The sequence below is a fragment of the Hypomesus transpacificus genome, unplaced genomic scaffold (assembly GCF_021917145.1).
Source record: "Hypomesus transpacificus isolate Combined female unplaced genomic scaffold, fHypTra1 scaffold_180, whole genome shotgun sequence".
NCBI classification, from domain to species: domain Eukaryota; kingdom Metazoa; phylum Chordata; class Actinopteri; order Osmeriformes; family Osmeridae; genus Hypomesus; species Hypomesus transpacificus.
In genome coordinates, this window is record NW_025813731.1 from 58157 (window position 1) to 81646 (window position 23490).

The 23490-nt window shown below is 40.9% G+C and overlaps 1 protein-coding gene across 1 annotated transcript in view; it reads left to right on the forward strand.

Annotated features, from left to right (window-relative positions):
- Positions 1-315: 315 nt before the first annotated feature.
- The window catches only part of tmprss3a (transmembrane serine protease 3a), a gene marked incomplete at its 5' end in the record, with an annotated part of 61470 nt that continues 38295 nt past the window's right edge, over positions 316-23490 (forward strand). Inside the window, 9 exons of the mRNA XM_047051815.1 lie at positions 316-432; positions 578-701; positions 3244-3372; positions 3623-3669; positions 3800-3965; positions 5332-5501; positions 19328-19423; positions 19529-19671; positions 19905-20057. Of these exons, the coding sequence (XP_046907771.1) occupies positions 316-432; positions 578-701; positions 3244-3372; positions 3623-3669; positions 3800-3965; positions 5332-5501; positions 19328-19423; positions 19529-19671; positions 19905-20057 (1145 nt within the window). The remainder of the gene's footprint in view (positions 433-577; positions 702-3243; positions 3373-3622; positions 3670-3799; positions 3966-5331; positions 5502-19327; positions 19424-19528; positions 19672-19904; positions 20058-23490) is intronic.

The following is a 23490-nucleotide window of genomic DNA, read 5'->3' on the forward strand; positions in this document are numbered from 1 at the left end:
CCCAGCATTTTATTTCTTAAACTGCACTGCAACTTTTATTTTATTTATTTCTTTTTGACTGTTTTTAATGTTTTATTGAATGTTCTTAATTGTTTTTAAATCTTGTTTCCTTTTGCATTATGTGTTGATGCTTTTAATGGTTTTATGTGAAGCACTTTTAATTGCCTTGTTGTTCAAATGTGCTATTCACATAATCTTGCTTTGCCTATCAGTGGAGTGCACCCAATATTGTGTCCCCCTTGTCGTCACAAAGTCCATAGACTATGTTGTTTCTCCTTTCTGTGGTTTATCTGCATCCCCATAATGTCCCCCAAGTGGGTCTGAGCTGTGAGGGGAAGTTCCGCTGTGGAACATCATCCCGCTGCATCAGCAGCTCGGCTCAGTGTGATGGAATTGTGGACTGTGAGGAAGGCGAGGACGAGCTCAGCTGTGGTGCGCACACACACATGCACACAGTAAAGTTACCAAAAGCTAACAATATTCTCCCTCACTATTTTTATAATGTTATCAGATTACCTTTTAAAGACATGTTGTTCATTAAGACTGTGGCCTCTCTCTCTGTTGCCTATTTATACAGTGAGGTTGAGTGGGAAGAGTTCTGTGCTGCAGGTACGTAGTGAAGGGGAATGGAAGACAGTGTGCTCTGATGAATGGAACTCTGCCCTTGGCGTTTCCGCCTGCAAACAACTGGGCTATGCCAGGTAGGAGAAGGATGCATGGAAATTCAATTCCGTCAAACACATTTACATTTTACATTTAGTCATTTAGCAGACGCCCTTATCCAGAGCACTTACAGTAAGTACAGGTACATTCCCCCAAGGCAAGTAGGGTGAAGTGCCTAGCCCAAGGACACAACGTAATTTGGCTTAGCCGGGAATTGAACCAGCAACCTTCTGATCAACCTGACTTTACCATTTTGTACTGCATACTGTACCACGTTGGGTGGATATATCTCAACTGGTCAAAATGGTCTGCTAACCTTGCTTATAATAAGTACTTATTTTGACCCGGCCACCTTCACTGTGTTGACAAATGAAACAGAGGACGGGTCTCACTTTGGACAATTGAGCCGTAGCCACAGTATAACTGGCCTCTCTTCTGGCATGAAAACGGGTCAGGGGTGAAAAAGGTGAGAAGGATATTACCCCTCTAAGGGGGTCCGGGTGCATGCTCCCCCATAAGAACATTTTAAATATTCCATATTTTAAAGCATCAATCTGATGCATATTGAACTACTTTTTTTGCCAACCTGGGGAGAGCTGGAAAAACTTAACTTAAGCCATGAGTCAAAAATTATTATGGCCTCCTTACTAAGTATTATGCAAGCCATTCATGCCAGCCTGTCACTGGGTCTAACATTTACAGTATATGAGGCACAATGTGGTAAGGACACCACAAATGGCTTAATGCATAACCCCCACAAGAGATGGTGGACATGCTGTAACTTAACTCGTCTACTCTTGTATCATGAATGACAGCCAATACAAGTACCAGCGTACTTTGAAGTCAAAATGCTTATCCGCTACACAAATTGCATACAGGTTGGCAGGTCCGCTTATTGATAGAACGGCAGGGACGGACTGGGAGTAAAAATAGGCTCAGGACTTTGATCCAGACCGGCCCACCAGAACCAGTCCCATACACGCCACCACAGCGAGCACCCTGCTAATGCATGCACATTCTGTGCCTGATGTGAGGCTAGTTAGGGAGTTCCATGCTTAATGCATAGCGAGTGAGCAAATTATTTTGGCTGATTTGAGCAAAAAATCGTTTTGGGAGCTTGAAACAATAATCGGTCCAATTGGTAAAACGTTGTCTAGTGAAGGTATTTACGTTTACGTTTCTTAGCCTGGTTTTACATCTTTATATTGTCTCACATTAGCTTTCGATCTGTCTGTTCTGTGTGAGCAGCACTAAGGGCTGCATACTAGTGATGTGTCGTTCGTGAACGATTCGTTCATTTTGAACGAATCCTTATAAGGACTCGGGAGTAACGAGTCCTCTCAACGAGTGATTCGTTCATTTCCCGACTCGGTCTTTCTACGAGTCTTTGGATCATTTTTCACGTGACCTGCATAGGCTCTGTAGCTAGAGGAAACGAACGATTCGTTCCTTTCCCGACTCGGTCTTTCTACGAGTCTTTGGATCATTTTTCACGTGACCTGTACAGGCTGTAGCAAGAGGAAACGAACGATTCGTTCCTTTCCCGACTCGGTCTTTCTACGAGTCTTTGGATCATTTTTCACGTGACCTGCATAGGCTCTGTAGCTAGAGGAAACGAATGATTAGTTCCTTCCCCGACTCGGTCTTTCTACGAGTCTTTGGATCCTTTTTTCACGTGACCCGCATTGTATTTTTTAGTAGAGGAAACAGTTTCCTTATTCCCTTTCGCGTGGCCGCTGTTTTAGTAAGACGTGAATGAATGATATTCGCTCAAGTCATCATACTGACTGGTTTTGTTATTTTCACTTTACATTTACACTTACAGTTTAGTGCAGTGTAATTGTTTGACGTGATAATTAAATGCTAGTGTGATAATACATGACCAAATCATACAAACTCATGATACATTATTTTAATGCAGGAATTTATTTTGAAATAGTATTTGCTGGTGCACATGTCATGCACTAACCTACAGTGGACGTATAGGGGCTATACGTCCTTTGCAGTGGACGTATAGCCCCCAACCCCCCCCCCCCCCCCCCCTGAAATGAACAAATGACTCGAAAAAAGATTCGTTCATTTTACTGAACGAGATTCAAAGAACCGAATCAGTAAAAAGAACCGAACTTCCCATCACTACTGCATACGTTCATTTGGAATTTTCCCCCGGGGCTTTAGCTAGCTGGCTAACGTTGCGTTCTCTCCTGCTGTGTTCAATGACTCAATTCATCAAGCTGTAACGCTAGCTAATGTTAGCTAAGTCTATGTCAACAGAGCTCCTGGGTAACTTAGATATACCAGAAAATAAAAAAAATATTGAAACCATCATTCACCAAATCGCAGAAGCCAGCAGTGCTTTCAGCTTCTAATGGTGGACTGCACTGGTGATTCGCGTTAATATCTCCATGCACTCGCGCTCCCTTCTGACACGCACACTTGTTCGCAGTTCACTGAATATGAATACCCCCCCCCCCCCCCCCCCCAAAAAAAAAACGTAGGTCACCTATTTTCGTTTTAAAACGGCGAATTTCGCCGAAAGGTGAGGGATTTAAATGTCTGTCTCTTGATCTGGTCCCACAGATATGTGGAGTCCAGCTCCCTTCCCTGTTCCTCCATAGAGCAGGACTTCCAGAACAATCTGATCTCCATCAACATCAACCGTTCTGGATTGCAGCAGGCCATTAAGATCCATAATGCCAGCCACCTCAGGTACAGTAGTCTGATGTAAAAGTATTTGTAAAATTGTCATGATTTTACTTGAAATTTTGAGATGTGGTTTGACAGGGCAGGTAAATACAACTGCCCCCATCACTTCCACTAGCATTTAAAAAATGCTAAAGAACAACCTGAATTATTTCAGAATCTGTAGGGGGGATTTGAAAATATTTTGGATAAAGCAGCAGACCCAGTTAATGTGAGGGTGATCTTTTGTTGTCCTCCCTCTCCTAACTCTCTCCAGTAAGACCCAATGCAGCTCAGGCAGGGTGACCACAATAAAATGTCTAGGTGAAGTAAACTATAATTGATTAATGCATTTCTGTATTTGTGCATAAAATGCATAAATAATTAAAATATCCCAGTGAATGTCATAATGTATCATATAATGATAAACTGTACTTTGTATGTCTGTGTACAGACTGTGGCACCAGGCCTCGTTTCAGCAGACGTATTGTAGGGGGTAACGTGTCTGCATCAGGTCAGTTCCCCTGGCAGGTGAGCCTGCACTTCCAGAATGAACACTTGTGTGGAGGTTCAATCATAACTTCACGTTGGATCCTAACTGCTGCTCACTGTGTGTACGGGTGAGTCAAGATTTTTTGTGCCATGTCTAGTCACCTAATTTGCCATGTTTTTATGTTGAAATTCTAACCTGTGATTCCCACCAGTGTGTTTGTCGTCCCTGATCTGATAAGTTTCTCCTGTGACTGGTTGTCTAAATCTTAGTTTCAGTTCGCTTATTAGTTGAGTTGTTCGGTTTGTTAGTTTCAGCTGTCTTGTCCATAATTTGGTTATTCAAGTCCCTCCCTGCGTCTCACATCTCATACTTCTTCTTTTAGTGCATACTGCACATGCACATAGTACGTACTGTTGCAACAGTATACATACAATTGGGAAATACTACTTCATCATAACATTGCGTTATGTGAAGTATCGTCTGCTACGCTAAGGATTGTGGGTCATAATAGCCAGAAAAGCATGCTGGCTTGCACACTACAAAAAGCCATCGGATTACGTAAGACATTGTGGTAATTTTGGCATACTGCATTTGACATACTATGTATTGGGACATTCTAAATCTTCTTCTGGGATACTTTCTAGAATCGTAGTAAGGGTATAAGGATGCACCGACTGCAGGATTCGGTTTTGGATGAATATTGGGCTTTTTGACGGGGTTCGGTTTCGGACAAATATTGGGCGTTTTGACGGGGTTTGGTAGAACATTAGAACCTTTTTTTCCACTGAACCCTACAACGTAAGGACGCCACCGTTGATTGTGGGAAGGTGTATACGTAGTGGACCGTTCAATGCAGTAGGCTGAGAGAAAGTGAAAATGGAACTCTTGAGCAGAAAGTGTTGTTTGGTAGTACTTTAAGTCAAAAGAAGGCGATTCAAGTCCAGCTAAATGTTCAATTTGCAATGCCGATTTGTCTCGTGGTGGCAAGGACCCCTAACAATACACAACATCTCCGCTGTTAAAACATTTGCATATGAAACATCCAAAGTAAAATCCAGAAATCTAAATGGCTAATATTTTGGATATTGATTGGATCTTGAGATAGGGTAAACATAGGCATATGGCAATTGTCAAAATAGTTTTTCCCACATAGTCTTCCTGGCATAATGTTGCCTATTCTTTTTTTTTACAGTTAAAATACAATAAAATGAAAAATACACTGCTATGGATGTTGTTTACTTCATTAATGTGAATACTGTGTTAATGGACTGAGGATGGGAGAAGGATTCGGTATTCGGTTTTGGCAGAATCTTAACCAGTGGATTCGGTATTCGGCCGAACCCCAAAAATCTGGATTCGGTGCATGCCTAGTTAAATTATAGTTCCGTCTGAATGTTTTTTCATCTAGTGTAGTCCATATGTGTCTTAGCCTCATACCCAGAGAATAAATTGAACCTACCCTTTACCGAGCATCATTACACTTACCTTCTCAGGTTTGCATACCCTACCCTGTGGGCAGTGCATGTAGGATTGATAGAGCAACCAGTCAACGGAGCTCAGGCTTTGGCTGTGGAGAAGATAATGTACCACGATCGCTACCGCCCAAAAGGCCTGGACTATGACATTGCTCTGATGAAATTGGCAGAACCACTGATATTTAACGGTATGGGACAGTTAATAATTGTATTAATGACTAATAGATTGCTGTCTTGTCTCCACTAGAACTTTATCACTAAGTGTGATTATATAATTAAGTATAACGACTACCACGTGATTTGAGAGAGTACCTGCTTTTACAAGAATAATAATCAGGTCAGACATGTTCTAGCTAAGTCTGTCTCTTTGAGGCATGGTCAGAGGACAACATGTAAAGTGAATAGAGAAAAACAGAACACACAGCCAAAATGTGTTTGTTATACAATCAGGCAGACACTGACTATTATACACAACATACACTCACCGGCCACTTTATCAGGTACACCTCCTTAATTGCTTGTTAACACAAATAGTTACTCACATGGCAGAAACTCAATGCATTTAGGCATGTAGACGTGGTCAAGACAACTTGCTGAAGTTCAAACCGAGCATCAGCCTACCTGAGTATTGTTGCTGAGTATTGTGGCTGACCATGTCCATCCCTTTATGACCACATGTGTACCCATCTTCTGATGGCTACTTCCAGCAGGATAATGCACCATGTCACAATCCTCAAATCATCTCAAACTGGTTTATTGAACATGACAATGAGTTCACTGTATTCCAATGACATCCACAAATCTGCAGCAACTAAATTATGCTATCATGGAGCAAAATCTCTGAGGAATGTTTCCAACACCTTGTTGAAACAATGCCACAAACAATTAAGGCAGTTCTGAAGGCAAAAGGGGGTCCAACCCGGTACTAGTGAGGTATACCTAATAAAGTGGCCAGTGAGTGTAGTTTACAATAGGAACACACAGTAAATAGTAATGAAAAATTAGATCAAGTACAAGACGAATAAATAAGGCAAAGCAGATCTACCTATTGTGATTGACATTAGCACATAGGAAATCCTTTATTTATCCCACAATTCTCTGCAGGCCTACCTCCCTTCTTTTCTTGGGAACATTCCCTCTCCTCCAAAAATGGGTGTGTATATGTAACCAGACAAGGGGTCTCATTTATAAAACTGTGCGTAGGATTCTTACTAAAAGTGTACGTACGCCCAAAAGCCTAAAATGGCATACGCACACAAAAATTCAGATTTCTAAAACTGTGCGTACGCACACCTGTACGCAATGTTCCCTTTATAAATCAGAGATTACCCACAAGTGTGCGTACGCGAATCAGCATTGTACCCCGCCCTGAACACGCCCATTTTTAGCCATAAATAGTCAATGCAAAACACCTCATGAATGCTAATCTATATCTCATCATGACCCTGGCATACGATTGTTCTTTACGGTGAATCATAGGGCATGACAACTTCTCAGACACTGTTAGCCTATTGGTGGAGCCCGAAAACTCCGAAAATTTGGTGGCCGGTAGATTACCAATTTAAAAGAAACTGTGTGAGTGGCGTCAACTGAGCCAGTGATACTGCGAGTCGAGATACAATTTGAAAACAAAAGCGTTTTGTTATGAACAGTAATCTATTAAATTGGAAGACAAACTAGCATGTTAGCTAAAGTTAACTCCAGATTAGCTCACGGTTGTTATGGCAATAAAAAAAACACCAGCAATTTCTTTTGTAGCTACTTGGAAAAAACATCCTTGTCACCTCTTTCTGCCTGAAACAGACGCCTAAGTCTGAACACGGCCAAAAGCACAACATATTTCAGACCCAGATTAAGAAATCAACAAATGCTGTTCCACTTGTAATGGGTAAGTAAGTAAGTAAGTAAGACTTTATTTATATAGCACATTTCATACAGGAATTGTAGCTCAAGGTGCTTTACATAAAATCAACAAAAACAATAATACAAGTGATAAAAGTGATAGATCTAAAAACATATAACAAACCTAGCCACACTCTATCGGCGGTCTCTCGAATCCGTCTTGGATCCGAGCTGCCTCGTGCAGTTTCCAAACATATAACAACCCAGACAAGCCACACTTTATCTGCGGTCTCTCGAATCAGTCTTAGATCCGAGCTGCCACTTGCAGTTTCCACACATAACAACCCAGACAAGCCGCACTCTATCTACGGTCTCTCAAATCCGTCTTGGATCCGAGCTGCCTCGTGCAGTTTCCAAACATATAACAAACCAGACAAGCCGCACTCTATCTGGGGTCTCTCAAATCCGTCTTAGATCCGAGCTGCCACTTGCAGTTTCCAACCATATAACAAAACACATGCACTCTTGCACAGTCTTTGTGGTTTCTCAATTAAAAAATTAAAAACTAAAATTAAGTAAAATAATAATAATAATAATAAAAGCTACAGAATAACAAAATACAATAACTCAACAAAATTGATAAAATGTAACACATAATAATGAAAGTCAAACACAAGCCGCAATCTTTGCAGGAATACAAAGCAAATTTATAAAAACAATAATATAACTACTACCAGTTGTAAGGCCCTTCTGAGATATAAATTAGTTAAATGCTTTGGTAAAAAGGTAGGTTTTAAGCTGTCTTTTAAAAATGTCTAGCGTATTTGCTTCTCTGATATTTATGGTTAATTTGTTCCAAAGTTTTGGGGCATAATTGGCAAAGGCAGCATCACCAATCTTCTTATGGCTGCTTCCGGCGACCTCTAATAGGCCTGCATTTGATGATCGCAGTGTTCTAGCTGGTGTGTAGTTTATAAGAGAGTTAGCAATGTAGCTAGGTCCTTGTCCGTGTAGAGCTTTGTATGTGAGGAATAGGACCTTAAAGTTAATTCTGAAGGTAACAGGGAGCCAGTGTAAAGTAGCTAGGACAGGACTAATGTGTTCTCTCCTTTTAGTTTTGGTTAATAATCTAGCTGCAGAATTTTGAATGAGCTGTAGTCTTTCAGTGTTTTTTTTGGGAAGACCAGCGAAAAGTGCGTTACAGTAGTCCAGCCGGCTGGATATAAAAGTATGAATTAAATTCTCTGCATCATTTTGGTTTATGAATGGTCGTACCTTTGCCATATTCCTCAGGTGAAAGAAAGCAGTTTTGGTCACTTTATTAATGTGGGAGTTGAAATTCAAATCTGAGTCCAGGATTACACCGAGACTTGTCACCTCTGGTTTAAGCCAGGGGGTTAAACTTCCTAGATTCTTAGTAAGCATCTCTCTTTTGGATTTGGGGCCACATAGTAGGACTTCAGTTTTGTCTTCATTTAATTTAAGAAAGTTATCATTCATCCATTTGTTTATTGCCAACAGGCAGCTGATAATGGAATTGATGGCCGTTGCATCGTTGGGTTCAGTGGATATATAGTTGTGTGTCGTCCGCATAGCTATGGAAATTCATGTTATGTTCTCTGATTATGTCACCGAGTGGTAACATATAAAGAGAAAAAAGTAATGGACCTAGGCAGCTTCCTTGAGCAACCCCATAGCAGTTCTCATGTTTCTTCTAGTTTAGGAGACCTATGGTCTCCTAAACTAACATAAAACTTCCTTCCTGTGATATATGATTTCTTCCAGTTCAATACACTATCCGTAAACCCAATAAGTTTTTCAAGTCTATTGATTAGGATGTTGTGATCAATGGTATTAAATGCTGCACTGAGATCTAAAAGGATAAGGACAGAGACTTTATTTGCATCAGAGTTTAGTCTGAGGTCACTAATTATTTTGGTGAGAGCAGTTTCAGTACTGTGATATTTCCTGAAACCTGACTTCCAGAATGTTATTTTCTTCAAGAAAAGAATTAAGTTGGACTGAAACTATCTTTTCCAGTACTTTACTAATAAATGGAAGGTTTGATATTGGTCTTTAATTTGCAAGTAGACTGTTATCCAATTTGGGTTTCTTTAATAGGGGCTTTACAACAGCTGTTTTGAAGGCATCTGGGAAGACGCCAGTTCGAAGGGATGTGTTTATAATCTCTAGCACCGGACCTGAGACACTATTAAACACTTGCGTAAAGAATGTTGTTGGTATAGGATCAATATCTGAGGTTGTGGAGTTAGATTTACTGACTATTTTTGAAAGTTCACTCAGTGTGATACAGGTAAATGTGCTCATGGTTATGCTGCAGAATCTACTGATGTCAGTTTCGACCCCACTATTACTAGTACTAGCTCTGATCAAAGTTATTTTGTTCTTGAAGAACAAACCAAGCTCTTCACATTTAACTGCTGAGGATGGCGGGGGGGGGCAGGGACAGTGTTTAGCAGCTGGTCAATGGTGGAGAAAAGAACTCTGGAGTTTCTGGCCTTTTCTGTAATAATGTTGGAGAAATATTCTCTCCTCGCTAGACGGATTGGTTTTGTTATAGGTGGTTAGTGTATCTTTATAGATATTGTAGTGAATAGTGATCTTTGTTTTCCTCCATTTTCTCTCTGCTGCACGGCATTTTCTTTTAGTTTCACTAACATTTTTATTTCTCAGCCATGGGGAGGTTTTGCTTGTGGACTTCTTTTTGGTTTTCAGCGGTGCAACAGAGTCTAACACAGATAATAGTGCATCATTGAGGTTCTCTACCATTTCATTCAGAGAGCAATCATGATTAGTTGGTTCATATAGAGAAAATTGTTCAGAAAATGTCATCATAGCTGTATCGCCTAAATATCTTCTTTGGACTAAGAATTCTTTTGTGGTTTTTGTTAGGATAATTTCCACATTAATAAGTATATAATGATGGTCTGAGAGGGGTAGATCAGCTATTGAGATATTATTGATATTTAGTCCAGTTGTTATCACTAGATCTAGTGTGTTTCCGTGCCGGTGTGTTGGCTGTTATGTGTTGAGTTAGGTTGAGACTGTCTAGGAGATTTAAGAGCTCAATAGTTCTTGGGTCGGCTTTTTTATTTACTTGGATATTTAAGTCTTCGTTTAAAACTACTTTGTCATATCTAGTGACACATAGTGATAATAGTTCAGAGAATTATTGTATGAATATTGGCGAGTGCTTGGGTGGCCGATAAATAATGACAAAAAGTATTGATTCGGTTTTGAGCTCCATAGCAAAATATTCATACAAGGTGAATTCACCTAGCTCAGTGATTTTGAACAATAGTTCAGAGGAGAAAATAGCTGCGACTCCTCCACCTTTTTTGGATTTCCTACAAACTTGGTGGAAGCTGTAATCTGGCGGACACGCTTCTATCAAAGTTGCTGTTGCCGTGTCGTTGTTTAGCCAGGTTTCTGTTAAACAGATGCATTCTAATTTGTTTTCTTTGACCAAATCATTAACTAGAAATGTTTTGTTATTTAGTGATCTAACATTTAGAAGGGCCAGTTTCATCTGTGGGGTATTAACAGATAAAACAGGGGTTGATAAATCTGTTTGAAGAATATGGATAGTTCTGTGACTTCTAACACTAGTTTCATTGCATTTTACCATGCCATTTTCTGTTTGTGATGATGACCGGTATGTCTAATGAAATAGCATGGTGGCTGTCCTAGCGTAGCTTTTCTTTGGGAAAGTCTATGTCACTGAGCTGTTCCATCACAAGGGAATTCATCCGGGGGGTGCAGATCTGTGCAAGGCCCATGTCCTTGCAGGAGGCTGTTTGAATGTTCTGTTCCATGGGAGGTTGTTTGGGATGTGTCAGTCAGCTTAGACACAACAGGGATAGGGGGAGCAACTTGATTTGTGGTCAGGAGCACGTGACTGATGTTTGCTGTTAGTAGTTGAGATCCTCTACGGTTTGGGTGGAGTCCGTCAACTTGAAAACGGTCTGCACAGTTCCAGAACACATTGAAATTATCGATAAATCTCAGTTTGTGTGCCAGACAGACAGATGCCAACCATGTGTTGAAAGATAGTAGTCGACTGAAGGCTTCTTTTCCTCTTCAAAAGCATGCAAGTGGTCCACTGATGAATACATCTTGATATCTGTTGAGTGTGTTCAGTAGCTGGGTGAAATGTTTTTTAAAGGGGCAATTTACTGTTTTTTTGGGGTATTTCACACTGTTCCTTAAGGTCTCCGAATAGGGTATGTAACATTGGTTGGGTTGAAAATGGCCCGGGTGCTGTTCCATGCCCTCTGACAGATCCTCTGAAATGTTCCCGGGAAAAAACACTAGCGCTTCTCCTTTTATGGTATGCTCATTAATATTTAGATAGCGCGCTGATTGGTTGGTTATCAACGAGTGAAGCTGGGAGCAAAAACGCAACACGGCCAACAGCAGCACTCGCTGAAACACCAAAGTTGGAGACTTGAAATAAAAACGCGCAAATAAATCTATTGTGTCTACACAACATTGTTTTCAACAGATTGACTATATATCATTTGAAATGATAACATTACTTGTTTCCACTTCTGTTGTTGAAGCAAACTGGATTGACTTAGGTGGGTAGAACGTTAGGCTACAGCCAAACCATATCTTGATTCTACTCGGCTTCAGTTAGCTAGCTAGGCTAGCTCTAGATATCTTGCTGTAAAATAACATGACAAAGATCTGGACAAACATGCATCGTGAATTGTAGATTTTCATTACACAGGTTATTTATTTGAATGAAACACAGTCAGGAACATGAATCAACGTTAGCCCCATTGCCAATAAACTAGGCTAAATTATCACACATTCTATGCTCTTGCGTTAACTAGCAAGCTAAACTTGTTTACATGCCTACAGTCTAGGTGTTACTAGCAACAGTTACTAGCAATGCTAACGTATCCTGTATCTAGAACCTGCCTTTCTCCAGTTCTTTCAAATAGATTATCAAGACAGGCGTTAGCAATAAGCCAGACTGCTGTTCGTTTTCTGGCTATTTTTCGGAAGCTTCCCTTCTAATGCCGACTACAGCTAGTCTAGCTAGAGTCATTTGATGTGTGTAGAAACGTATTTAGCATTCTACCTGGTATGCTATATACAGGAAACGTTAGCATTGCTAATAACTGTTAGCACAACATCATTCTGTCCTTATAGCTTGCGGTTGCAATGAGCATACGGTCGGAACAGCACCTCTTTCCAGGTTCAGCTTCCTAGCAAATCCTGCTTGAAATTGTCCAAGGTTGTCAAAACTGTCTTGGGTGAAATGTTCAGATCAAATGAATGATTGAGTGTCGAACTTCGCCAGGATCTTCTCATAGACAACAGCAGCCATGCCTGTTGAATGTTTGGCTGCTGGGGAAGACTGTGAGTGTTAGCCTTCCCTGTACAGCCTGGAACACAGCATTTACGACCGTGGTCCATTTTCAATATCCTTGTTATAATTCAAAACGTTCTTCTTTGTAATTCCTTATAAGTAGCCTACACAGAGCAGCGCACAGCTAAACTAGTATCGGAGATCGACGCTACCTCGGGCTGGTCTGGATGTAAATTCTGGGGCGTGACAAAGATACAAACCAGAGCCAATAAGAGGGCGATCACCGGTCCTACGTAGGACCGGTAGCTTTGTTGAAAAGCTAGCGTTTTACAGCCAAAAATTTTCTTTTTGAGATTTGAATAGGAAAGAGGTGTCAATGGACTTTGATATTCACGGTATGTTCAGTTTACCCACCGAACTGTCGTTATTCAACTATGACAAGGTAAAATCGGTTTTGCAGTCAATCGCCCCTTTGAGTATTTCAGTGCCAGTTTTCTTGTGTAGGATATCAAACGAGCCAGTGTGGATGATAATCTTAGGGTTGTTTGGTTTATTGTTGAGGATTGTTAGTACCTCTGACGACAGTTCCTCGACAGATGTGTTGCTAAGACAAATATTTTCTGTCTTTGCCAGTTTAACATGTGCTGTCATGGCATCTCCAATCAAGATAGTGGCAATATGTGGTGTTATGTTTGCATTTCTAACGTTTGCCTTATTTGTAGCTGCAGAGCCAGTTCTTATCTTTAATTGGGTTAGCAATGATAGGACCTTGTGCTAGACCAAGATCAGCCACTGTGTCAGTGCTCGCAACAGATTCTATAGTGCTAGCAGCGTTAGCTCCTCTAAGAGCTGATGGGCTGTGGATAGTCTTAGCATACCTTGGATCTTTACAATCCTGTGATATTGTTGTCTGATTAGACTTGATAGGGGGTCGAACAGCGCCCCGAGAGGGGCTTGGAGTAAAATGGGGGACTCCCGGTCGTAGCAGACAATGATATGTTGGATTTGCATGTGTGTAGTAGCTACCATCATGGTGTGTCGGCAATCCGGGCTCTTCATGTTGGTTAGCTGCGTGGCTAGCACTCCTGTGCCTCTTCGCCTTGGATTCCACACACAAGGGAGAGAAAGTTCCCAGTGATTCAAATCTGTTTCTGAGTGGGACAGGAGGAGAGGTGATGCGGGAAGAGTTTCTGCCTCGCTTTTTTGGCTTTTTATCCTTGGCGCCAGTCCCATCTCCGATGAAGGTAGAAGCAGCGCTAGGCCTCTTTGGTTTAGCGCCGAGAGCAGGCCTTGACTCATCTGGTCGATCGGCCGGTGGAGAGAAAGCTGGTTCCAAGGGTGGCTCATTAGCCGGTAGCTTAGCCTCCGGGCTAGGTAGCATGGAATCTATAAAGTCTTCGGTCTCTCTGATATCTAAGAGGGTTCTGACTCTTAACTCCAGTTCGACTATCCTCTGAGTAAGTTGTTTGCAGTCGTTGCAAGCCATAGTTCTACAGGGAACACGCTTTACCTTGCTTGCCTGTGGTCAGTCTGGGAGAGCAGCCCAAAATACTTCTGTTCTCCTTGGGCTTCAGTCCCTCAGGTTGTTCCTTTTTGTGGTTGTAGTCAATTCACTTGATTTTGAATAATATCATCGAAAACTATCCAAATTACTGAAACTTCAGAGCATTTCTCCGTGAAGCCAAGCAGGGAAGGTCAGGGGGAGGAGAGGGAACGAAAATGCGACTGCCTTCGTTGAGAGCAAAACTAAATAAAGTAAATAAAGTATGGTATAGCCTAGTGCTAGATGTAGGTAAAAAGCTTGCTTATCTAGCTAGCAATAATCATAATGTTTGCAGAAGGATCTTTGTGACTTAACTAACGCTAATATAGTCAGAGAATGTCTCATAAGGGTGCTTTGGCCACTGAACGGAAAACTGGGCAACTTTGACTTACTTTCCTCTTCGTCGAAAAAAACCCCTCCTTATGTCCATCTCATCTGTGGAACAGTCATGTCTGAAGTGCTAGCTACAAGCGCGATGTATCGATCAAAGAATACGGGAGTTGAATCTGCGTGCGTGATGCTGTTTTTCTAGAAAACGTGGAGTGGAATTTTATTGCTATGGGTATTCTCCCTACTGATGAAGTGGAACGGATTTGATTGTGAAGCAATGGAAAGATCGCTGGACTAGTAGACCAGTCATGCACTAATATTTTGATCGTAAATGTGGAGGGGTCCAAACGGACTGTAGCCTACTACTACACACTGCCAGAGGGCGAGCCGAGTCTGTAACGTCAAAACAAGACGCGGTCTCACTCAAATTTTGACGACCTAAATCAAACATCCGAGATAGCAGTTCCACTCGAAATCGCTTTCTCAACAAAGCCAAATGGTTGGGATTTTTTGGGGGTGGTATTTTTCACTGGTTATCCATGCTCCAATTTGGGTGCTAGAACGTCTCTATCACGTTGTATCCATGCGTCGTTGCTAACGTGTGTTGACGTGGTGACGTAGATAGCACAGATTACCCTTTGTTGACTAAAGGCACTTTGACGCCACAAAAACGTTGTAACCTCCTAAATTGTACAACGGATCGTAAATCCCAATACAAGCGACTCAATCGCTAGCAAGACGAACCTTTTGACACATAGGTTGTCTATGTAGTCCAAATATTGACTGAGTTTTAGGGGTGTGAAGAGAAACAATAATAATAATAATATATATGTGAGATAACAATGGTTTGTGCTAGCCGAAGGCAGACACACCCCAACAAGATCCACACGGGCTTTGGTTAAAGTTTGGTTGTTACTCTTGGCCTTTACTATCAAAGTTAATACCATCAAGATCCACAAGGGCCTTTATTTCAAGCCAAGAAGTGAAGGAAGCGGGCTTGTTGAGCCTATCCATCCCAGAAAGCCTTGTATCTTTGTGCTTTAGGGCGTGGCCTGTAGCGCCACCTATGGGTAATGGTGGGCCATTTTTGGTGTGGTAATAGCTCTTGGCCTATACTATCAATGTTTCATGATTTTTTGAACTTTTTACCATTGCATACAAAATCGGAAATGCAATACCATCAAGATCCACAAGGGCCTTTATTTCAAGCCAAGAAGTGAAGGGAACGGGCTTGTTGAGCCTATCCATTCCCGAAAGCCTTGTATCTTTGTGCTTTAGGGCGTGGCCTGTAGCGCCACCTATGGGTAATGTTGGGCCAGTTGTGGTGTGGTATTACTCTTGGCCTATACTATCAATGTTTCAGGATTTTAAAAACTTTTTACCATTATATACAAATGAGTGGGGGCTTGGTCAGCCCACACTCTCCTGAAATGTTGCGTGTGCGTCTTGCCAAGCCCGCGCGTGTGTCAAGGGAAGGCTGAGTGTGTGAGAATGTGGAGCGCGCGCGCTGAGGAGAGGGAGAGAGGATTTGGCAAAAAAGCTCTAGAAATTAGCCAAGCATGTATATTTAAAATATTCACTAAAAATCTACTTTTCATCTCACATTCAACTTTTTTCAGATTTGAGTACTAAACATTCTCAAGAGTCTTCATATGAACTAGTGATAGTATCAGAGTCTCCGTTTTAGACCGGTGGATGTGTAAAGCATTATTTTAGCGTTAGCGATAAATTTGATTTGCTTTATATCAGTCATTTTTAAGATATTAAGCACATTTTTCAAATGGTAACATTATGTAGCGTCTTCCACCGATATACCAAATTTGGTTTTGATATCAAAGATTTGCTGAGATTTGATCCAATTTCGTGTTTGGTTGCTTTGTTGCCGAATTTGATTGGCTGTACCGGACAAACGGTTTTGAGGATCAAAATTATTTTCGATTACTTTTGTAAGGCTAGGTCTGAAGATCATCTCTGGTCATTTTGAAGAAGATTTGACAAAAATTGTAGGAGGTGTAGGCTTTCATTCCACACACATGTAGACCAAACAAGCAACTCTAGGTTGCTAGGTAACGGAAGCTAACTAAAGCTGGCTAGGTTCCGTTTCGGAAATGTAACTCGGTTGGGAGCGTCGGAAATATTTAGAACTTACAATCTAGGCACCATGACCATGTGAATGCATAAATGTCACAAATGAAATGACACAAATGACATAGGCTATATGATAGTTTTTTATACCTTAACAAAATTGCAAAATACAAATGTAAACAAATCTTTTTTGTGCAATTTAGTCCAGTGCTTCTGTGGCTTTCAGTGGTTGTTTATGTGGCTTGTCCATATATTAAAGCAATAAATATAAAAAATAATACATTATTTATATAGCCACATGGCTGCAGATGTCATGTGCTGTTGTAAACAATGCAACTAGTGGAGGCGGTAAGGTGCTCAGTGTTGCCAGATTGGAAATGCCGAAGTATCGTAGCTACCAAAGGCTCAATTTTAATTTTAATTTTCGTATTTGGAGGATAATGATCGTGCATCTGGCAACACTTCTTGCTCGCGCAAGAAGGCGGGACGTAAGGGAGATACACTTGTCAAAACTTGTAAGGGCGTAATTAATAGTTTGTTAAAGACATGTAGGTTATATGGTATGGTGGTCAAGACCCAGAGAAACACAAACATCCAACGAGACGAACTCCCAGACGTTTTTGGAATCCCTGCCGGACGCATTTTTAGGTCTTGAAAAGAGGACATGTCCGGGTAAAAGAGGACGTCTGGTCACCCTGTGTTAAAAAACAAGTTAAGTATTTAATTAGCAATTTCTGCATTAAAACTATGAACTGAACTATGAACGCGTTCAGAATTTAAATGGTGAACTATGAACGTGAACGATTCATATTGACTTGTATGAACTGAACTTTTAACGAGTTCATGAGAGGTATGAACGTGCACAACACTGTATGTTTCCTAGTTTCCTAAACTCTTGACACAGTTAGCACAAAATCCGTCTGTGTTGGCTATACAATTAACACATTTCTTGTTGCTTTGACCCAAAATTCAACCAAGGCGAGTTAGATGACTGAGCGGTGAGGGAGTCGGGTTAGTAATCAGAAGGTTGCCTGATCGATTCCCCGCTGTGCAAAATGATGTTGTGTCTTTGGGCAAGGCACTTTACCCTACTTGCCTTGGGGGGAATGTCCCTGTACTTACTGTAAGTCGCTCTGGATAAGAGCATCTGCTGAATGACTAAATGTAAGACTAAAACAATTGATTTTTACTGCCCAATTTACCAATGCTTTCACACTGTGTGTCGGAACAAATTTTCAAAACCTAACTTATTAGCTAAAGCCAAAGTGAACATCTGTTCATTTTGTAAATTGAAACACAAACATATCCCCTGTATTTTATTCCATTGCTACTGAGAAACAGCTGGTTGAAGTTATGCAAATACTGTAAATCACAGCTGATTCCCAACTAGGAAACACTCAACGCATGACCATAAGATAAATACAGTAAGAGGACCTCTTTGGGCTAATCTTATGTGGAAAAAGAACAATACAGATAAACACGAAGAAAGAAAGAATATGTAATGCCTGCACGAGGGAGAGGAAGACAAGTACCAGGACAAGGGAGAGGATTGGGGCAAGGGAGAGTGAGAGGAGTTAAAATGTGGGGTGGTGCTCAGAGAAGGGCCAGAGCTAGGGTAACGAACAATGAAATATTGTAAATGGCAGCTATATTGCATATTTCTTGCAATAATGTCCTGTTGCCTTTACTGTAGCAATTATGTTTCTGTCTTTTTTTTTTTCAATACAGTAACCGTACATTCAATAAAGCTACTCTGAGATGGGTCATTCATTTTTTGTTCTGAATTTCTGGAACAAAAGAAACAAAATGCATGCATTTACTAAACCCAACAAAACAAAAATGTAAAGAGGCTTCAAAAGAAACTGCATTGCAAAACACAAACTATGATCCATATACTGTGAGCCCTGACACATATACTGTATAATAGAAAGCAGTTTTTGTCATTCCATCTGATGTTAGTGTTTGTTATGACATGTGCTATGATTGATTAAATGTTCCTGTTGAAAGCGAACGTGTGTTAGCGTTTTGGTAGACATGGTGTATTGTTAGTGTATTTTTGTGTTATGAAAATTTGTGTTTGAGTTTAGTTTACAATGTGTGATTTTGAGCATGAAATTAGCAGTTTTGCCAATTGTGTGTGGTAGGTGTGTTGTGCATTAAGAATAAGAGTAACAAGTAACAAGGAAACTTGTTAGATGTATTGAAAAGATTGTCATTCAAATCAATTATGTTAACGGGGGACTTTGCCGTCAAATAATAAGTGAATTATCACTGTATTTATAGGCCCAAAGTAGGCTTATTCCGCACAATAGGACCAAACCACACAATGGCGTATTTATTGCTGCTGCAAAATGTTGCACATCATTCCCTGAGGAGGGAACACATCTTCCTTTACCATACCGATTTATTTGCAGAGAGCAACGAGTAGGCTACTTTGGAACACTTTAGGCTACCAAGAGCAGTCCTCATGGATATTTTTAACAGTCAACTGATTTCTAGGCTGTGTTTTTTTGCTTAAGATTTCAGATTGAAGTTAAACCATTTATTCAAGGCCTCCACCACGGTCGAGGCCTCCACCGTGTTTACCATGTCGTTTTGACATTTCTCTGATTCCCTTTTATGGGAATTAACGAGGCGTTTACCTATGCTAAATAGGAGCAACGGGGTACGAGCTTTCAATTTACGAAATATTGGGATTCATCATTCTAAGAACAAACCTGTGAACAATTCTGCTGTTTAAGAACACTTCATGAATCACATATAGGTTTTTCTTTGGAACTTTCTTAAGAACAAATTTAAGAAATAACTTAGGAAGATATTGGTGAATGAGGCCCATTGTTTCTGGTTTCACCCATCTATCTTCTCTCCACCAGGTTATGTTGAGCCTATCTGTCTGCCTAACTTTGGGGAGAATTTTGAAGATGGATTGATATGCTGGATTTCAGGATGGGGGGCCACAGAGGATGGAGGTGAGTCTAGACATCCCTAAAACAGGCGTCTTGTTTTTAAGGGGTTGATGAGTGTGTTAATGACACACACACAGCAAGTGAGTTTTTTTTATGTGTGTTGACCAGGCGAGGGCAGTGTTTCGATGCACTCTGCCCGGGTCCCCCTCATCTCCACTAAAGTGTGTAGTCAGCCAGGTGTCTACCAAGGCTTCATCTCCTCCTGGATGATTTGTGCTGGCTATCTTGAAGGAGGAACAGATTCCTGCCAGGTCGTTAAAAAAGCTCTAGGCTTAAGGTGGACATTTCTGGTTGTAATTATTTGGGATTCTAAATACATTTTAATTTTAGATTGTAATTAGTGCAAAAGTACCCAAAATAATTTGTTCAAATCAAAAACAATGTGTTTTTGAAGCACACCATCAATTTGGATGATTTTCAAGAGCCACTGTGTTTCACCAGTGTTTGTTACCTGTGTCTGTTAACAGTGTGTTTGTTTCTGCAGGGGGACAGCGGTGGTCCTCTGGCCTGTGAAGATATGGCAGTGTGGAAGCTAGTGGGTGCCACTAGCTGGGGGCAGGGCTGTGCGGAGAGGAACAAGCCAGGGGTATACACCCGCATTACTCAGTCCCTATATTGGATCCATCTACAGATGGAGGTGAGTGGGGAAGGGGAGACTTAATTTTACATTTTTACTTTATTTTGACAGTGGACAGAAACATGTAGTGATGGGTCACAATGTGCCACAATTCATACATAGTACTTTGCAAAAGTCTAAGGCACTCAAGATTTTTTTAATTGTTTACATATCGACCAGTGTTGAGTGTAATGCGTTACAGTAGTCAGACTACTTTTTTTAGGTAACGAGTAACTTAACACGTTACTTATTTGATTGAATTAATCAGTTTTTAGTTCCTTGTTCAAACAAATAACACGTTACTCAATTTAGTCTTTTGGTCGCGATACCCTTAGCATAATTTTGTACAATTCCAGGCAGAAGTCTAGTAGGCGTAGTAACCCGTTACTCAATTTAGTCTTTTGGTCGCGAGCCCTCAGCATCATTTTGTAAAATTCCAGGCAGAAGTCTTGTAGGTAGAGCTAGCGAAAATTAGCCTCAACTTTGATAGTTTGTGTGAGGATTGGTTTGACTATACACAGCTTGACTACAGGTAGCTAGCGACTGCGGTGTACCTGGCTTCCTTTGCAGTCGCTTACAGCCAAGCTTGCGTGTGTGTCAAGGGAAAGACTAATGTGTGAGAATTTGGAGCACGCGCAAGGAGCAGAGGGAGACTTTTCACTAGAAAAGGCCCTAGTTAGCCAAGCATGCATATTTCAAATATTCACAATAAATCTACTTTTCATCTTACAGTCAACTTTTTCACAGATTTGGGTACTCAACATTCTCAAGAGAATTCATATGCACTTGTGATTGAATCAGAGTATCAGTTTTGGACCGGCGGATGTGTAAAGCATTATTTTAGCGTTAGCGATAAATTAGATTTCCTTTATTTCAAGCAATTTTGAAGATATTAAGTTGATTTTGCACATTGGAACATGTTGTAGTATCTTCCACCGATATATCAAGTTTGGTGTTGATATCGCAAAGATTTCCTGAAATATAACCCAACTTCCTGTTTGGTTGCCTTGTTGCCGATTTTGCCTTGTTGCCGGCTGTACTGGACAAACGGTTATGGTAATCAAAAATATTTCATAAAAAATTCAAGGAGGAGTAGCGAAAAAGCGTGTTTCCTAAATCTTTATTGTACAGAAAAATCCAATATGGCGGCCGTTCTAGGTTCTTGAGGCTTTTTTGTTCCTCATGAGCTGTAAGGCATAAGTACAAAGTTTCAGAATTTGGGGAATTACGGCCTGCAAATGGCATCACTTTGAAAATTGCCATTTTGGGGCGTGGCCTGTAGCGCCACCTATTGTCTCACATGGCCCATGTTTAGTATGGTAGTTCAATGGTCTGCAGTTTCAACATGCCAAATTTCACAACTTTTTACCATTCTAGTCTAGGGGCTGCCATAGACTCCCATGGAACAACCGTAATACTAACAATAACAAAAGGGTTCTCCTACTGGAGGAACCCTAAATATAGCTGCAAGCAGCAATGGCGGATTCCTTCAAACATTGCAAACCATTTGAAAAATGGGTATTCTTCACAAATTGTCACTGTATAGAAAAATCCATGCTGCAGCTTGATACCAAATCTGACACAATCCAAATGTAGCTGCAAAAAGCAATGAGGTGGCCAAAAGTTAAATGACCCATAAAATACTTTGGAAATCCTAAGAACAGGGTTCCGAGTGCATGCAGCAAGTTTGGTGTGATTCCATCAAAGATTTACTGAGATATGACCAAACTTCCTGTTTGCTGGCTTAATGGCACATTTTGACTGCCTGTACCGGGCAAACGGTTCTGAAAATAAAAAAATTATGTGAAAGCCTTGGTGAGGCTTGGTCTGAAGATACTCTCTGCCAAATTAGGTCAAGATTGGACAACATGTGTAGGAGGAGTAAAGAAAAATGTTTTTCAATGAATTCAAAATGGCGGCCGTATCAATTCGGCTATTATCACAAGTTATCATGTTTCACACAGGGGATGTTCCACCATATCACAAGACAAAGGAAACACTTACTAAAAGCAAACAAATCAACAGTCATTGGCCAAAACACATGCTTCCTGCGAACACGCCCAGTGATCACATGACACCAAATTAATTGGACATCCTCATACGACGATTCCGAGTCAATATACCAAGTTTGGTGTTGATTTCTCAAAGATTTGCTGAGATATGACCCAACTGCTTGTTTGGTCGCTTTGTTGCTGATTTTGATTGGCTGTACCGAACAAACGGTTTTGAAAATCAAATATCCTTTGATAAATTCTGTGAGGGTTGGTCTGACGATGATCTGTGCAAATTCTGGGGAAGATTGGAAAAAAATTGTAGGAGGAGTAGGCTTTCTTTAAGGTTTTTGATAAAACCGGAAATTGCAGAAAATCTATATAACCGGAAATTGACGCCATAGGGTGTGATAAACTCGTCTCGATCCAAGGAATCCAATGGTACCTCATTTTTGAAAATCGCTCATACGGTTCAAATGTTACGTGTGTAAACACAAGTCCAACTTTGACCCGTTGGTGGCTAGAGTGCTCGAATGGGAGACATGAAACTTGGTGAATATAAAGAGGGGACTGTGCTGAATGAGTGTGCCAAATTGCACAGCTTTTTACCAGATGGTTCTAGGGGCTTCCATAGACTCCAATGGGAGAAAAAGATGAACTAGAGAGGGTACAATTTCTGGAGAAATTGTAGGGTGTGCTTTCTTGCGTCGGTTGCAGGTGGGTCCGTTTTCCCTTCTAGTGATATTTTCAAGCATTTAGCCTACTCATATTGCATAATTCATTAAGAACACCCTTTGAAACAAGGAACCCCCTTTGAAACAAGCTACTGTAACAACGTTGTCACTGGCAGTATTTCAGATGGAATTGCAATTCAAATAGTACCGTCTGCTAACTGAAAATAAGCCCCCCAAAACGTAAATAAGTTCGATATTAATTTAGAGGGACATGGCTAATTCATAAGCAGTTTGCTAGAGGCAAGTTAGCTGCCGTTGCTATCCACACTTCACTGATTGTTTGAAAGCGCCGGAAATGAGAATGTTTCTTTTGTAAGGGATAATGTATAGAACGCCGGTCATTATTGGGAAAATAAAAATTCAATTCAAATCAGCTGACGTCGCTAAGCAACAGAGTACGCTGGGGTTGAAAAGTTACCGGACTACTTGCGGAGTGCTACGAAAGACGTGAATCCGAGGCAAAAAGGCCACTTCCCTTGACAGCGGTCAAATGTGCATAGCAATGGTCAAATATGAGAAAATAGTTCACCGCAGAATGTTGGGAAGCCCCATTCAAATAAATGGAGTATTCTACAGCATATAAGAACAGCCGTGTAATAAGACATAATAAAGTTTAGCCATAGCCGTGGCATTGAAGACAGTACTGTAGCCATGGGCGTCAGCAGCATTTTGAGAGTGGGGGGACACACATTATGCGGGGGGTCTGGGGGTTTCTCCCCTAGAATGTTT